At 38.8% G+C, this 18210-nt stretch overlaps 1 pseudogene, 2 gene segments (V, D, J or C) and 1 further gene; 3 read left to right on the top strand and 1 right to left on the bottom strand.

Moving 5' to 3' along the window:
* Igh (immunoglobulin heavy chain complex) overlaps positions 1–18210 on the top strand; it is a 2751187-nt gene that overhangs the window by 194359 nt on the left and 2538618 nt on the right.
* On the bottom strand, positions 21–642 carry Gm18341 (predicted gene, 18341; annotated as a pseudogene).
* On the top strand, positions 6869–7169 carry Ighv8-14 (immunoglobulin heavy variable 8-14). The segment is given in 1 exon segment: positions 6869–7169. A coding segment is annotated over 1 exon segment (301 nt).
* Positions 12516–12906, top strand: Ighv1-74 (immunoglobulin heavy variable V1-74). The segment is given in 2 exon segments: positions 12516–12561; positions 12644–12906. Coding segments are annotated over 2 exon segments (309 nt in total).

Raw genomic sequence — 18210 nt, 5'->3', positions numbered from 1 at the left:
CACTTTCAGACAGGCATTTATTCTTCCTCCTTATCTTCCTCCTCTTCATTTTCATAATCTTCTTCCTCCTCCCCTTCCTCATCTTTGTTTAATTCTTCTTCTTTGAGCTGTTGGCCTACCAGTACCCTTCTTTGCTACTTAACTTTTGCCCCTGGTATGGTTTACCACAATAGCCTTTTCAAACCTCTCCTTTTTGGTTATCTGCTTTCTGGTCATATGTTTGTTTATCTTTGGCAGATTTCTAAGGCCACATCTGATCCAGTTTCTTTGCAGTATCTCCAATAGACAGACCAGAGTGTTCACTTTTGATCTTTGGTTGTTGCTAGAGAAAAACAGAAAGAGGCAGACAGGGGTCTTTCCTGATCAATTGGATCTCCCCCACACTTTTTTTATCTTATCTCCTTTGGGAAGAACATAGTTCTTCATTTCCAAGTCATAACAAGATTTTTCTCTCTTGGCCAAATCTTTAAACTTCTGCTTTTCCTTTGCAGACAAGGTCTTCTATCTCTTGTTTTTGGAGAACTCCCCAATGTTGTCTCACATGTCATGATGCCTCTTCTTGTGCTCATCACAGCAGGTATACATGAAAAAATTGTACAAGGACATTTTGCTCTGCAGCTTGTTGGGATCATGCTTGCCCATGATATCCACTTGGCATCTATCTGTCACGACCTCCACAGAAAGACTTCCTTCCCCAAGCTCTAGGGAGATCTGGTTTGGTGTCATTCCTCTACCCCTATCCTCAAGGTGAGATTTGACAAGGATAGGAGAAAGGTAAGAGAGGTGAGAGTCATTAGAGTGTATTATATAAGTGAATGAAATTGTCAAAAATGGCATTTAATTAATGAAAACCAATTGGATAAATAAACAGCTAAGCCATTTCTTTCTCAAATAGAATTCTAAGACCTTAAAAACACAGACACACACACAAAGATCCTTACTGCGATCAATCCCTAAGGTATTTTTCTCCCTTCTGGACATCATATTTGCAACTCTGCATAGTTAGTACTGCTTTCTGACCTCTGCGTGCAGAAATTGAACAAGCATCATATAATCTTAAAAGGCCTGTGGGTCAGCTATGTTGATTCACATGAGGAGATATATGAGGTTTTGGCATGGTTATTTAAGGGGGATTCTGACACAGTTCCTGGCCCTGGGCCGTTGTCAATCCATTGATCCTCGTATCCCCCATGTGTGCTGATGACTACTCTTGGCTTGAAATTGATCTACTTTCGACTACTTTACTGTCAACCTCTCTTTCTGGGGAATATACTTCCCCTAATTACTCAGAGCAAGTCACTCCATAATAAATGAAACAGATGCACATCTCAGGAATGAGTGAGGCTGTGGAGGACAAGGACAAGGATTTCTGTTTGGTATTCAGGGCCATGGGAACAGATCTAGACAAAATAATCACAAAAGACATAAAAGCCAAAATGCTCCTTTGTAGAAATAGTTCGTTGACTTGAATTTGGAAACATGAGTAAGATACATGTACCGTCCCGACCAATGACTGCTGTAATAATTTGCCAGGATGAACTTGAGGATATCCAGGATAGAGAGTGAAAGTGGTCTCAAGATTAAAAGGCATGAATAGAAAAAAAATGGAACCTATAAAATACAAGCAAATGACAGATTTATTTTATAGGAGAAAGACTTGTGTATATGTAGAAACAAATAATATGTGAAGGAGAGTATACTAAGCTATGGAATCTTTAGGATGAGGAAATAAAGATTTGAGAACTTTAAAGACAATGTACAAGCATACAAACAGTTAGTAGTTTGTTCTCCTAGTTTCTTGTAAGTTTCGGGATGACAAGGCTTACAGAGATATTAGAGAGAGCTTGCTGACTTTATATGCAAATATTAAATACTTTGAAAAATTCATTTCTGTTCTTACATGAAAAGAGATATGAAGGACTGTGGTCTGCTGTACCAGGAAATCACAAGAGCTGTGCCCAGCTATCAGTGAAGAATAAGCTGTGTAACTCCTATAAGGAAATATTATTTTGCTTTGTGTTTAGTTTCTGTTTTAAGGAAACAGGGTTTGGAGCTGCAATCATAGATTTTATGTAAATTTAAGGATTCTTAAAATAATTATTAATAATGATCTACGTCTTATGATGAAACTTTAGTAGAAAAAAGACTTGGTTCAGGCTCTTTGGATGGGAGAAAGAATGAAAGGAGAGAAGACAAAAGAATGAGAAAAAGCAGGAGGGCAAAAGCATGAGAAGAGAAGAAGGAAGAATGCTGAGAATCCTTGGGCAAAGAGACAGCACTTGATCACACTCCTCGAATCCACTGCTGTGATCCAGAGTCACTATTGAATTAGAGCCACTCTCATTCTCACCTTGCTTCATGACACACCTCATGCTCAGGTGGACCTCTGCACTGTGTGACGATGGCTCATGACTATTGGGAGGTGAGAGCCTCTTCATGGCTGCTCACCTTCACGAAGAACATATGTGCCCTGAAAGAAAAGGGAATTAGGTCTTTACAAAGTGTGGAGCAGGTATGGAAGAACCCATCAGAATGTCAGTTTACCCATTCAAGGACTAGTTCACTCTGAAGCAGAGCTCTACCACCACTAACATGGAGCTTTGAAGATACAGTGAGCAGGTTCCCTGTGTGCTCAAGAATAAGCCCCTTTGAGGATGAACAGGACCAGCAGGGGGTGGTGTAGATTCAACTTTCACTAAGAGAGAAACAGTAACAGGTGCAGAGAAACATCTGAAGAGTGATAGTGAGGCAGTCCTAGGAGACTCCAAGGCTTCCTTTCCATATACCACACAACTTCAGTGACCATACAATACATGTGATGGAGCTCCTGTGACAAGACTACCAATTTAGGACATAAAAGTTCTTTGTCAAGTAATTGTGCATATGTTTTACTCATTACTTATTAACCTAATTGGAAGGACAAAACCAATTTCATATGCAAATGACAGAATGACAGAGAATTTCAAACATGATGTGTCAAATGTTTGGTCATCACTATCATAGTCAGCTGCATTTGTAAATCTATCTGTAACTTCTTTCCACTGGCAGGATGGACTTTCTCAGTTGGAAAATATAATTGATTGTGACTTGCAAACAGAGCTCTTGATGTTCCATTCACAATATTGAACCAATGCAGCTCTGCTGGGAAAGTGTAGAACACCTGGGTCCCACTGCCACATAAAACCCTCAGCTCAGGGGAAGGAGAGAGTTAGAAGCTATGCACATTTCCAATGCCTGGTCTTCCTTACATTTTTATTTTCATCAAATACTTTTCTGTATATTTTCCCCTAAAATGTTTTTTCTAAATTAGTAATATTAAGCCTCATATATGTTTTTTATTGACTTGGGGAAAAAGGACGCTGAAGGTAGTGAAGAGGTTACTTTATACCATATTAATACCAATTACATCAGAATATAGACATTGTTCCTTATAATCTTTGGATTCTGATGTCTCCTTTACCTGTTTACAGCATTCCTAGCACTGGCTTCTTCAGTCTCCTGACTTGTGTTTTTGGATGAGAGCCCTTCAATCTGATGTGATGTTCCAGGTTTGTGCTAAATCCATCCTAGTTTTCGGATGTACTCTTAGAACATTTAATTAGCTTGTCAAGAATGAGTTGTCCACTGTTAGAATTTTAGAATTCCAGGCCACTGGTTATACACCTGAGATTCCTAGAGTTTCTGATAAGAGATTCACTTTCTTTTCCCTGCCTGGATTAGATTCTGTCTCTGGTAGCAGACTTTTCATGTCATCTAAATGAATGTCTGGTTTCTGCTCTATTCTGTGCATGTTGGAATCCTTTTACTCACAACATCAATATGTAGCATGCCTTTCTCACATGAATCCAATGGCAGTATTGCCATTCTCTATCCAAGTACTTGAGAGTGTCTGTAGGATGGATTGGTAGTTCCACCTTAGTTATTACATGTTCAGTCTGCAGTGCTTTTCCCCCCTTACATGTCCTTGTGATGAACATTGATACCCAGAAATGCTTATGGCACTGATTAGAAAAACATAAATGCTCAAATTGAGTTGGAAATAAGCTCTCTTGCTGAGTACACTTGAGTACAGGAATTTTGAAAGCTGTATAGTATACCAGTGAAATAATCTAATTGAATAAGTGAATATGACCCAAATTTAGAGAAATATTTTCTAATTTTTGAGCCCCAAGTAGCATGATGCTTCATATATAAATTTTTATAAAATCTTGTTTGATTATATTTGTGTATTTTAATTTTTGCAGCATGTTGTTCATATCTCTGTCGGTACATTTATGGACATGGACCCAGAATTACTTCAAGCTCATGTGAAAATTTCAGGAAAAATGTCTTCTTCCATTGTAGCTTATATCACATTTTTATGCCCTCCATGGACAAAGCATGTGAAGGTCAACATCTGTGATCCTGGTTAGATATGAGAGTCAGTCTTTTGAAGAGTCTCTTGTCTGACTTTCCAATATTCAGGATTCAGCAATATTTGTTTTTCTGGCACTATGATCACTTCATCCAAAATGGCTACTTAGCCTCTGTGTCATATATAGCAAAACCTTTGCCTTCTGTGGGCCCTTCCTCCCTTATGAGGATGTACATGATGATCTTTGAGTCTCCTGAGGATAATGTCAGAAATTCTTCTATTTCAAGATACATAATTTACTCATAGATAAAAAGTCATGTTAAATTTAACAACCCCCTGGAAAAGGAACCTAATTGTTAGTGCAGGTCTTATTGCACATCTTATGCTACGGGTTCAGGTCCTCTGATGTCAGTCACCATTCTGGGATTCGTTTCTCTTTCTTGTGTTAATAAAACTTTGTACTAAGATCTCATTTTATGGTATGGACATACCTTGATGTTTTTATCTTTTAAACATCTGAAAATATGAAGATGTTTTATTCCTGAAAGGAACTTGATTGATTTTGGCATAGACTTCTCTAATGAAATCAGTCATCTACTCAAGCTTGTTTTCCATATATTCAATCATGTTCATTCCAACAAACCACTGCATAAAGTTGATCAAAGTTAGAGAAATCTTATTATCTCTAACTTCTGAAACATCAATACTGATAAGAACAAAGAGGAATAATTGTGTTTTAGCATATCTTAAGGTGTCACACATTCCAGCCGAGTCAGCTTGACAGGCCGAGAGACCTGGAAGCCACTCATGAGGCAGAGAGTTTCACGGAAACTCACCTCCTGGAGTCTGGTGTTCTATTTAACCCATATATACATTCTATTCCGGAGTTAGTCTGGTGTATGGATCCATGTGCTCTTTTTTAGTATTATCTTATTATAAGTGCCTTTTAAGATTGAATTCTGACAGCTAAGCCTTCACCAGTGTTCCAACGTCCTTGAAAGTCCTTGAGCTGACCATGGGTTTGGAATTCAGGAAGAATGTTGCCTGTTCAGTGACATTCAGAATTGCCTCTGATATTACACTATCACTTAGAATAAAAACCAAGTCACTCCCATATACAGGAATTTACAATGGTTTAGGAAGTAGATCAGATTGGGTTGTGGTTTTAGAGTACTGCATTATTCATGAGATGGTTAGCTAGAACAGAACTCCCTAATTAGAACCATGACTTGGGTGTGAAAGCCCTTGCCCTAGGAGTGTAAAGACCTCACACCTGGCTTCTAAGACTATAGCTGACCTTAGATAGGGCTGACTTTGTCTCAGTTGTTTTATTGCCCAGTTCCTGCCAGTCTTTGTGTTTACATTCCTTTGTTTTGTGTAAGAGTCATTAAGCATCCAGTAACATCATTTGTACCTTGACGATGTGTCACCTAACTTCCCTATTTTCTTCTGTATAAAAAGTTTGATGCTCGATTTGACAAATTACATTCAGATTCTACACAACCACTCCTGTGTGCATCTATCTGTCATTTCATCTGATGCTCTGCCCACCTGCGAGTAGAGACCAATTCCATGCAGACAAAGGGGCCCAGATGGTCTGCAACATTAAGGCAGTGAAAAAATTCTGCCTTACAGAATCCTCTGACCACTGTGCCTCTTTCCAAGATCATCAGCAACTGAGAGAATTGAATAAACGTCTCCATACTTAGAATTTATGCTTTCTCCTCCTGATTTTAAAGTTGTAAAAAATACAGGTTAATATAATGATGAAGCTACTGATTTTTGCATAGATGGTAATATCAAATATGTGAGCCAGGAACCTGACACATCAATAAAGTTAATGAAATCACTCTCTTTCAGGGAATTATTGTATTCACATTGCCAGCATTGAGACTGTATATAATCTTACATTATGCAAGAATTATACAATTACTGTATCAATTTTGTGGAAAAATATATAGTGGTAAGACACCCAAAGAGTGTCATAAAGGTAGGAGTAAAATCTTAACTTTGAATCTCATCTGTCCTCCATGGAAAATTATAGGGAAGTGATTCCTAGATGAGTGAACAGAGTTCACTCTGTGGGCTCTTTGTGTTAAAGTGAGTGTCTCTCTCAACTCTACTGCATGGCAATATCACTCACCTGGAGAGGTGTATACTGAGGAACCAGGACTTGTGTGTTACATACTCTCTGTGGGAAGCAGAAATGAACTCTCTTGAGAACTCTGCATCTCCCATCATAGATTCATACATCTTGAGTCCTAAAATTTAAGTATACCATCAGAGGCAGCACCTGGGGCAGGAATGCAAATCTCTCCTGGATCCACCCAACCTTGGGTTGAAAAGCCAAACTGGGCCTGTGTACTCACTAGTGTGCAGATATGGACAGGCTTACTTCCTCATTCCTGCTGCTGATTGTCCCTGCATGTGAATGCCAAGGCTCCCTACTTTTCTATCCTCACCTGTTCCAAACTTACCTTTTCGTTTTTCTTTTTCTCCACAGATGTCCTGTCCCAAGTTACTCTAAAAGAGTATGGCCCTGGGAAACTGTAGCCCTCTCAGACCTTCAGTCTGACTTGTACTTTCTCTGGGTTTTCACTGAGCACTTATGGAATGATGGTGAGCTGCATGTGTCAGCCTTCAGGGAAGGGTCTGGTGTGGCTGGCACTCATTTGGTGGAATAATGATAAGGGCTACAACCCATTCCTGAGGAGCCAGCTGACAATCTCCAAGGATACATCCAACAACCAGGTATTCCTCAAGATCACCAGTGTGGACCCTGCAGATACTGCCACATACTACTGTGCTTGAGGAGCTCATTGACACAGCCTCAGTTTTCAGCTTTACAGTATTTCAGGCTGGTGTCCAGCTCTGTTCCTTCCTATTATATCATAAGAGAGTATGGCCACAGTTTTCCTCTGGCCTCTTTGGTTTCCTGTTTCCTCTTAGGTTAAGAGCTTTCTCTTCCTGTTATTCACTCTAAGTCCCTGTTAATATGTTCATAAATGATTCTGTCTGTGTTTTGTTTTTTTTTTAAGCTGATGGCTGTTTGGTGACTACAGCAGGTGGTTCAGAGCTAAGGTTCCACTCAGTCTTAGGCTTCAAATTCTCGCAGCAGCAGAGTATGATCACTGAGGAAACCATGTTTCATAATTCCATTGGGGAATCAGAGTGAGAAGAAGTGAGCCAGTTTCCAAACACAATCCTGTCCTCAAAGGAACCTGGAATTGTGAAATGGTAACCAGTCTCTGAGGTGGTATTCTTAATCATCAAATACAGACACTTCCAAAAGGAACTTCTATTGGTTTGTGATCAACGAAAATATGGCCCAAGCAGAAGAGAAGGGAAAAATCATTCACTGTGAAAGCTGAATATAGAAAAATGGTGTAAATAAATATGTCCATTTATTCAAGGAAAGCTCCTGCATAGACATTGCAACAGATCAACAAGTATGATGATCTTCATATTAGTTTAACTTAGGAGAATAAGCTCATATTATCTATATATAATCTTATGGAGCCTGGATATTTGTGAATGGATTACATTATAAGAGGAGGATATCTCTGTCAATCCAACTACTTAAATAGGCATGCACTTCTGTGCATAGCAATTTATGTGAGCCATCAGCTTCCAATATACTGGAGTATGAAGTAAAGCTTTATAGACATTACCCAGCACATCAGGGGTTCTGAAATGTCATGATAAAACCATTTAGCTCCTTGAATTGCAGGCATAAATGTTCCTTTATAGTCAGAAGTCATTGATTTCCTGAGGATGCTGCCATGTGAACTGACAATTCACAGGATATCACATGGATTCAGACCAGTTATGGAAGAGAGAACATGCATTCAATTGATCCCCCTCTTTCTATGCTTCAACATTAGGTGTATCCAATTTTTGAACCTGAAGTTAGAACACAATATACTTGAATAATCTGTATTTATGTAGAATGTATTGATGTTTAAATATATGTATATATACTTCAGATATTTAAATGCACATGATAACATATCCCTGCAAAGTGCTATTATTTTCTCTCATTGTAAGGACAATATTTCATATCTGTCCTTCATTAGTGAAACATCAGCTCCTGAAATGCTTTACTGACATTTCCTGCCTAGAAATAAGACAACACTGAATTAGAAAGGTACACAGGAAGAGATAAAGCTTTCTAAGCATACATATTCTCCACCCATTAGGATCTTTTGAATGAAATTCTCTCAATTTTCATATCTCATTAAATTCATGCAGTGTAGTAAAGAGATTGAGTTGCAAAATACATTTGCTTCATTTCTATTTCTTTCTCAATGTGATTTTTTTAAAAAGTTAACTCTTTAGGAGTGCAACTCTAACTCTTCTTTCTATTGACCCCTGTATGTGAGGGTCCCAGGAATTCATCCATGGGAACATGGGGTGATCCATCTTCCCTTAAGATTCACTGTTGTTCTTCTGTCTTCAGTTTCTCTGGCTCAGTTACACCCTCATGAATACAACAAAGACCCTGCTCTCCCCCCCACTCGTTTACACATTATTACAAATGGGAACTTTTGGAGGTGGATCCAACTGCCACTAGGAAAGAAAATGACTTTAATAGGATCATTGATGACAATGTAGAAACAAATTAAATTTAGTCTCAGAGATATAAGCGATCTTCTATAAGTAAACAGGAGCCATTTCTCAAAACAGGCGAGCCTTGTCATCACAAGAGATGCAGAAATATGTTCGTATGTCACAAATCCATCCACTCCTGCTTCCCTGTTTTGGTATTCCCCTAGACTGGGGCAATGAGCCTTTACAAGGCCAAGGGCCTCCTCTCATTGTTGTTCCACAAGGTCATTCTCTGCTACATATGCAATGGAAGTCTTGAGTCCCTATTGTGTACTCTGTGGTTGGTGGTTTAGTCCCTGTGAGCTCTGGGCATACTGATTTCTTCATATTGATGTTCCTGCTGTGGGGCTGCAAAACTCTTCAGCTCCTTGGGTCCTTTCTCTAGCTCCTCCATTGGGGATCCTGTGCTCAGTCCAGTGGATAGCTGTGGGCCTCCACTTCTGTATTTCTCAGGCACTGGTAGAGCCTCTCAGGAGACAGCTATATCAGGTTCTTGCTATCAAGCACTCGTTAGCATCCATGATAGTATTAGGGTTTGGTATCTGTATATGGAATAGAGCAGCTGGTGAGGCAGTCACTGGATGAGTTTTCCTTCAAGTTCTTCTCCAAACTTTGTATTTATATCTCCTCAAATGGTTGTTTTGATACACCTTCTAAGAAAGATTAAAGTATCCACACTGTGGTCTTCTTTCTCCTTGAGCTTCATGTGGTCTGTGAATCATATAATGGGTAATTTGAGTTTCTGGGCTAATATACACTTATCATGAAGTACATATCATGTGTGTTCTTTTGTTATTGTGTTACCATACTCAGGATGATATTTTCTAGTTCCATCCATTTGCCTAAGAATTTCATAAATTTATCATTTTAATAGCTGAGTAATACTCCATTGTGTATATGTGTTATGGCTGAAAATGGATGAGTAAAGCCATTCCCCATTTCTCAGGACAGGACTGAGGTTAAATTCATTTTGCAGGGAGAGTGTCTGGGATGGAAAGCTTAATTGGCCAAGTCCTTCAATAATTTATGTCAAAGGTAAGTTACTGAGTGAACATTCCAGAGATTCCCTAAAACATTTGGAAAGTAGGCATTCCTACATATTATATATCTGACCACTGAGGACACCATGGTGTATCAGTTTTTCAAGGAATCAGAGTGAGAAGATGTGAGCCAGTTTTCAGACACAATCGTCTCTGCAAAGGGAGCTCAAATAGTAAAACTAGTGCACAGACCCTTAAGTGGTGTTCAGAATCATCAACTATAGACAGGTCCAAAATGAACTGCTAGGGGTTTGTGATCAACGAAAAGAAGTGTCAACCAGAGGAGATGGGAAAATAATTCATATTGAAAGTAGAAAAGTAGAAAAAAAATGTTGTGAATCCATGTGTCCCCTTTAGTCAAGGAAAGCACCTGCAGAGACAATGCACCAGATATAAGTAAGTATTTTGATCTTCATATAAGTTAAACTTGGCAGAACAAACTCATGTTATTTACAATCTTACAGAATTTGGACATTTGTGAATTGAGGATATTACATGAGGAGGATGTCTACGTATATCCATACTACCTAAGTAGGCATGCACTCCTGTGCATTGAAACCTATGAGAGCCATCAGTATCGCATATGCTGGAGTATGAGGTAAAGCATTAAAGACATTACCCAGCACCTCAGGGTTAGAAATGCCAAGATAAAACCATCTAGAACCCTGGATTGTATGGATAAATAAGTACAGAAGAAGTCCCTGATGCTCTGAGGATGCTGCCAAGTAAACTGACAATTCATAGGCTATCACATGAATTCTGATCAAGAATGGAAGATAGAACATGCATTCTACTGGTGTTCCTTCTATCCTGCAATATTATGTACATCTAATTCATGAAACAGAAGTTAAAGTACAATACATATGAATATTCTGAATCTACAGAATATGTATTTTTAATGTTTAAATATACTTTAGATAGTTATGTACATATGTACACCTAGTCCTAAACAGTGTGATTGGTTTCTCTAATTCCTGAGTTAACACACCAAATCTACCCTCCATTTGTGAAACATCAATTTCTAAACAGGTTTACTATTACATGTCTTGCCCAGAAATATGAGGACCCTGGAAAGCTATTCTGGTAGAGATAAAGCTTTATAAGTACAGAAATTCTCTGCCCATGAGGTTCTCCATCATGGGGGTTTCCTCTCTACCCTCACCCCGTTAAATGGACACGTGTGCAGGTTGAGAAACAGACTGAGTTGAAAAATACAGTTTCTTGATTTCTACTTCCTTGTCAATGTGAATTTCTTTGGGGCTGTTAACTTACCTGTGAGTACCACAGTGGTTCTTCCTCATTTTGTTGTATGTGACTACTTCAGTAATTCCTACATAGATACATGAGGCAATATACAAGAGCTTAAGACTCATCATTGTACTGCTGCCCTCAGCTGCTCTGGTGAAAGGTACAGCCTGATGAAAGCAACAAACACCCTGATCTCTCTTGTTTAGACCTTATTACAAATTGGGACTACTAGAGTTGTTTCCAACTGCCACTAGGAAAGAGGATGTCTTTGAAAGAAGTATTAAGGATAATGTAGAAACAACTTAAATTCAGACACTGAGACACCAGTCATCTCCAGATAAAAAAGAGTCATTTTTCCTGAGGCTGAACCAAGTAAGCACACTCTTTTCAGGGTAACCTTACCTGCCCTTAGACTTTATGAGAAATTTACTTGCAGGTGAGTTCTGGACCAGCAGGGGGCACAATGGGCCAAGAATCGTCAGCAGAGAGATGCTGTGTATGTGGAGGGGACTCTGTGTCTTCTGTTGTTTCCCATCTTAACTTACATGTACATATTGTGATTGATATGTAATGTTTCCATGTCCAAACGCAGTGAAGATTCTTTGTTAAACACTTCAAAGATTTATATATATGTCATAATATATATCACATATGTTCATGGCTTCTTGATGCAATCTTCTGTTGACCCATGCACAGGTTATTTACATAATTTATTTCTTCTGATAATGCTGCAATAATCAATCATGTGTAGATGTTTCTGAGGTAAGTTTTGTTTTGGTCATTTGGGTGATTTTTCTAATGTATATGATATTGGAAATTCAAATGTTAATTGAATGTATTGAAAGGAGGCTGTGACTTTTAATAAGTTATCTGTTTTTGAGATTTCCCATCACTATTCTCATCCTTCTAACCACCTGTAAATCCATCTGTCAACTGTGTTACAGTGGGGCCACTGTCTCAGGATGCAAATCTTTTTAGTGCACAGGCTCTAATGTTACATCCATAGCCTCAACACAAGGTTCAGGGATGAGATATGAGGATGAATTTCCACAGACAAGATTAGGACTTGAGCTTCAGCATCCTGATTCCTGACCCAAGTGTCCCTTCTTCTCCAGCAGGAGTAGGTGTTCATCTAATATGTATCCTGCTCATGAATATGCAAATCCTCTGAATCTACATGGTAAATATAGGTTTGTCTATACCACACACAGAAAAACATGAGATCACTGTTCTCTCTACAGTTACTGAGCACACAGGACCTCACCATGAGATGGAGCTGTATCATCCTCTTCTTGGTAGCAACAGCTACAGGTAAGGGGCTCACAGTAGCAGGCTTGAGGTCTGGCCATATACATGGGTGACAATGACATCCACTTTGCCTTTCTCTCCACAGGTGTCCACTCCCAGGTCCAACTGCAGCAGCCTGGGGCTGAACTGGTGAAGCCTGGGGCTTCAGTGAAGGTGTCCTGCAAGGCTTCTGGCTACACCTTCACCAGCTACTGGATGCACTGGGTGAAGCAGAGGCCTGGCCAAGGCCTTGAGTGGATTGGAAGGATTCATCCTTCTGATAGTGATACTAACTACAATCAAAAGTTCAAGGGCAAGGCCACATTGACTGTAGACAAATCCTCCAGCACAGCCTACATGCAGCTCAGCAGCCTGACATCTGAGGACTCTGCGGTCTATTACTGTGCAATACACAGTGTTGTAACCACATCCTGAGAGTGTCAGAAACCCTGGATGAGTAGCAAACTGCCCTGAGACTGAGGAGACTCAGAGAAGGTTTGCTTGTAGACTTGCTCAGATACAGCCATTTAGATACTCCGTTTTTGTGTGTGTTCCTTAGAGTCTTGTAGTGCTTTTGTTCACTTTGCAAATGGACATCGATTAATCATGTGATATTGACTTAGGACGCTCCTAGAGTATGCCATACCTTGTCGATAACCTTCCTCACCAGTGACCATTTCTGTTGACATATTTCTTTTGTAATAAAAAAAAAACTCTGATTAGGCATGGTAAAAATATCCATGGAGTTTTAGAAACAGTAGAACTTCCATTGGATTAGATAGATATAAAGTATAATATGAATTTGACCTGTAAAAGCCCACCAACTTCTGGGTAAACAAAACGTCCTTTCAGCATTAAGTCTTATGTGACTTCTCCATGTTTTGCTTACTCTGCTTGTGTAGTCCTACAGAAGTTCCAGGCTCTTAGAATATAACAGGTTCAGAATTGAGAGTTCATCCTGGTAGATTTTTCCTTTGATGAGTATGAGTTTTCATTCCTTATCCTTTTTGATAACTTTTGGTTGATAGTTGATTTTAGTTGATATTAGAATGGCTGCTACAGCTTGTTTCTTGGTACCCTTTTCTTGGAAATAGTTTTCATTCTTTTACTCTTTTATGACCTTTTACAGCAGACCTCATCTGAGCCTGGAAGGCTGAGTTGTCACAGTGGGGCAGACTGGATGATCTGCCCTTCATTCAAGTTTAGGTAAATGTTTGTTTATATTCTTAATTTTGTGTAATATTCACACTTGAAGTAACACTTAAAAATTCTGTCAATTTCCTCAACGTTTGTTATCTTATATCCTTTGTCATTTCTGATGCTTTCATCTGGACACTGTCTGTCTTTTCATTAATTTGGCTTAGGGTTTGCCTGTGTTGTTGATTTTCTCACATAACCTGCTTGTGATTTGCTTGATTGTTTTATTGTTCCTTTTCTTTTTGATTGTTTTCTGTCATGTATTTGATTACTTTGTGCTGTCTGCTTCTCTTGAGTGTGCTTGCCTTTTATTCTGCCCAAATCTTTAAGGTGTATATTTAGGTTTCTACTATAAGATCTCTCCAATTTCCTTCTTTAAAAAAATATTTTACATGTTTATATTTGAAATGTTGGCCCTATGGTGAGTCCTCTATCCAAGAGTTCTTCACCTTATACTCTCTTCCTTTTGCCTCAAAGAGCTCCCTCCCACCTTCTCACTCCTCCTGTCTCCTGCTTTCCTACATCATCACATCAATTCAGAATTTGGTTCATCCAGTACCATTGGTTCCAGACAAGGCAGTCCTTTTCTACATATGTGCTAGTGGCTCCAGTCTATCTCATATATGTTCTTTGTTTGGTGGCATAGTCTCTGAGAGTTGCTGCAGTTCTCCTGTGATTCTCATTGCAGTTCTCTAAGATTCTGAGATTTCACCTGGTTAGTTGCTTTGCTTTTCTCTAAGCAGTTTTTTTTATTAAATATACATCCATTATTGTTAATTCAGTCATATTTCAGCCCTAAGTTCAAAAATGTTTCAGCTTCTAAGGGTCAGCTGTGTATCCTCTGTGATTTCCTTTTTTGAATTTAATAACTGATTTGTGCTAATTATGATTGACAAATAATGATTTTGTGTTCAAAGTCAGTGAAGATTCCTTGTTAAGCTCATCAAGAATTTATATTTTCTTTGTATAGTCTTATATATATTTTTGGAAAAAATACATACAATTTATTCACATCCCTGATCCCTTCCCCAAACTGATGACAGCTCATTTCTCATAAACTCAACAACACAGCCTTTTACTCTTTCTGGAGAAAGGAAAAATAATGTAAAAAATTTAAGAGGGATCAAAAACATTTTAATTAATAAGAAATACCCACATGTACACACACACTCACATACAAAAGATAACTCATAAAACTGTGCTATGTAAACATAATATATAGAAAAAGACGAGTTGAAAAAATGCACAAATTGACATGAGAATAAATATGTACAACAATATATTGAGTTCATTTGTGTTGACTTCTGTTCCTGGACATGTGTCTGTCCTTAAGTGTGGTTAACAAGCCCAATGATGCTCCATTGGAGAAAGCAAATTTTTCCTCTGCGTGTGAGGTTCAGTTTCAGAAACTTCTTTAGAGGTGAGAACTTGTGGCCCTGTCCTTCTCTCACAGGGTCTTCATTTGGATTTAGTCTGTGCATACCCTGTGTATGCTGTCTCAGTCTCTGTAATTTCTTATGTGCATGAGTCCTCTTATATCTGGAAGATAGTTTCCTTGGAGTCATGCCATTCCTTTGGCTCTTATAGTTTATCCAGTATTTAAATTGTTTCTCAGAAAAGAGGTTCATTATGGAGTTATTATGTAACCTAGAGAAACTACAATACCTCATACTTTTGTGGCACCTATGGGGACTATCTGACCATTAACTCACATTGAGTTATCATGTTATTGGCACTGACATGTTCCATTAATATCTTGTGTCTTCTGGGATCTGCACTGTCTATGCACGTAGGAACCTCTGTTCAAATATACCAAAGTCAAAATAAAACGCAAAGTTCTGTTTTCTGTGTTTTCTACTCAGTTTTCTGCAAACATGTATCTCACATCACCCTAAATCATGACCCACTCCAGATCACTGGAACAATGCTAATAAGAAAACTCCAAGTCTTAGCTGCATATCACAAATTTTTCATAGATTTTCTTTGAATGTATCATTTTGATAAAAATACTGTATCAGCAGATCTATAAATGCTATATTAACCTGAACATAAATTCTTCCATCAACACATAGACATTCTCAAATGTATACTAGCCAAATATTAACTCTTCATTATTTCTCAACCGTTTGTCATAGAGTAAAAATTATAACTTTTGTCTCTTTTGTCTTCTTAATAATGCACTGTCCTTTACTCCTTTCACAACATTGAATGATCCTAGATTTCATCTTACCTTACTCATAACACTTATCTTTGATTTATACTACACCATTGCCTTATTCTCCATTTACCAACACCACTTCACGTTTGACACATTCTGCCTCATCTACATGAATTCATTTTATCTCTGTTCTATTTTATCATCTGCCCTAATTATTAGGACCCTAATCCTTTCTTCTCTTTCTCCCTCTCCCTTCTCCCTCTCCCTCTGCTCTCTCCCTCTCTCTCTCCCTCTCTCCCTTTCTCTCTCCCTCTCTCTCTCCCTCTTTACCTCCCTCCCTCACCCTCCCCCTTTCCCTCTCCCTCTCCCCCACCCTTCCCCCTCCCCCAAGCTCCTCCCCCTCCCCTCCACTCCTTCTCTCCCCCTCCCCCTCCTCCCCCTCCTCCTTCATCTTTCTATTCTATCTCTTCTTCATCCTCTTCTTCACCTTCATTTTTAATAGTTTCCCCCTTTTATTGAAAAGAGATTCTATTGTCATACAATATATATCCTGAATAACCTTTGGTTCCTTCCTGGTCCTCAGAATTTCTCCCTGCCTCCCTGCACCCCTGTGGATATACTCATTTTTTGTCTCTCAGTAGTAAAGAACAGGCTTCTAAGAGATAACAACGACAATTGAGAAACCAAAATATAGTAAAATAAAGGAATACATATTATGTTGAATTTGGACATGGAAACCAAACAAGAAGAAAAATACCCAAGAACAGAAAAAGAGTCAGGAACCCATTAAATTTCACAGGAATGGTCAGGGGCCACATTAAAAAAACACTTAGGTAATTATATATCTATATATACATCTACATCTAGATCTAGATCTATAGATGTATATGCTCATGTATACATCTCCATTATATACATGTTACTCTCTCATCTTCTACAAATTTAACACCCAATTAAAATAGTCAAATAAACTATATGAAAGATAACATGAAGCATTTGTTATATGAACTCAGTTGACCCCACTCAGCATATCTTTTTTCAGGTACACTCAATACTTTGTGTAGTATTCCATTGTCTATATATCCCACATTATAAATATCTACTTGCATTTTCTTACAAATCTAGGTGGATTCCATTTCTCAGCTGCTGTGAGTGGAGCAGCAAAAAACATGAATGTGCAAGTGTCTCTGAGTCACTTGAGTACATGATTGGGAGGGATGGTGTTGGTACATAGCACCATTTTTTGTTTTGTTTTGTTTTGTTTTTCACTAATTTTGTGACATTTTCAAACTGATTTCCAAAGTCACTACACTAGTTTACACTCACATCAAAAGCATGCATAGATTACTATTTTCTGTATCCACATACTCATTTGTTATCATTTATATTCTTGCTTATTCTCATCTCACTGAGGTCAATTTGGTACACTAAATGTCTAGGTTTTGGGTTAAGGTTTCATTAATTATTTAGCTTATTCACTTTACATCCTTTGGTTTCCCTCTTACACATTCTCTCCTTATCTCTGTCTCCTTTCAGATGGTGAAACCCTTGCCTACCTAGGTATCCCACAATCTTGACACATCAAGTGTCTGTAGTACTAGGCACAGTCTCTTCCAATGTGGCCAGATAAGGCAGACAAGTTAGGGGAATAGGATCCACAAGAGGGCAACAGCTTGAGGGACAGCCCCCACGCTAGTTATTGGGGGATTCACAGGACTGAACAGCACATCTTCATAAGTTCAGGGGTCCTAGTTTCAGCCCCTGTATGCTCTTTAGTTGGTGGTTTAGTCTCTGAAAACTCCAAATGTACAGGTTAATTGACCCTGTTGTTCTTTGGTGTTCCTATCTCCTTCTGATCACTCAATCTTCCCAACACTTCCGTAAGACTCCCATATGTCCATCCAGTTTTTCGCTACGGGCCTCTCTGCATCTGTTTCAGTCAGCTAGTGGGTGGAATCACTCAGAGAATAGTTATGAGAAGATCCTATCTGCAAGCATAACAAAATATCATTAATAGTGTCAGGGATTGTTGCTTGCCTGTGGAATGGGCTTCAAATTTGGCCAGTTGGTTGACCATTCCCACAGCCTCTTATCCATCCATTGTTTCTGCATTGCTTGTAGACAGGAAAAATTTTGCGTTGAAAGTTTTGTGGGTGAGATGGTGTCTCTATTGCTCCACTGGTGTTCTTTCTGGATATAGCAGTTGGCCTCTTCAGATTCCATATTCCCAAAGAAGTGTGTCACAGCTAAGTTCACCCCCATACCATGGGACTTACATTCTCCCACCATCTCTCTGCTCATATTCATTGGATCAGAAT

This window comes from Mus musculus, chromosome 12 (assembly GCF_000001635.26).
Source record: "Mus musculus strain C57BL/6J chromosome 12, GRCm38.p6 C57BL/6J".
Taxonomy (NCBI): Eukaryota; Metazoa; Chordata; class Mammalia; order Rodentia; family Muridae; genus Mus; species Mus musculus.
The sequence above is the reverse complement of the archived record's forward strand: the minus strand, read 5'-3'. Positions and strand labels throughout refer to the sequence as shown.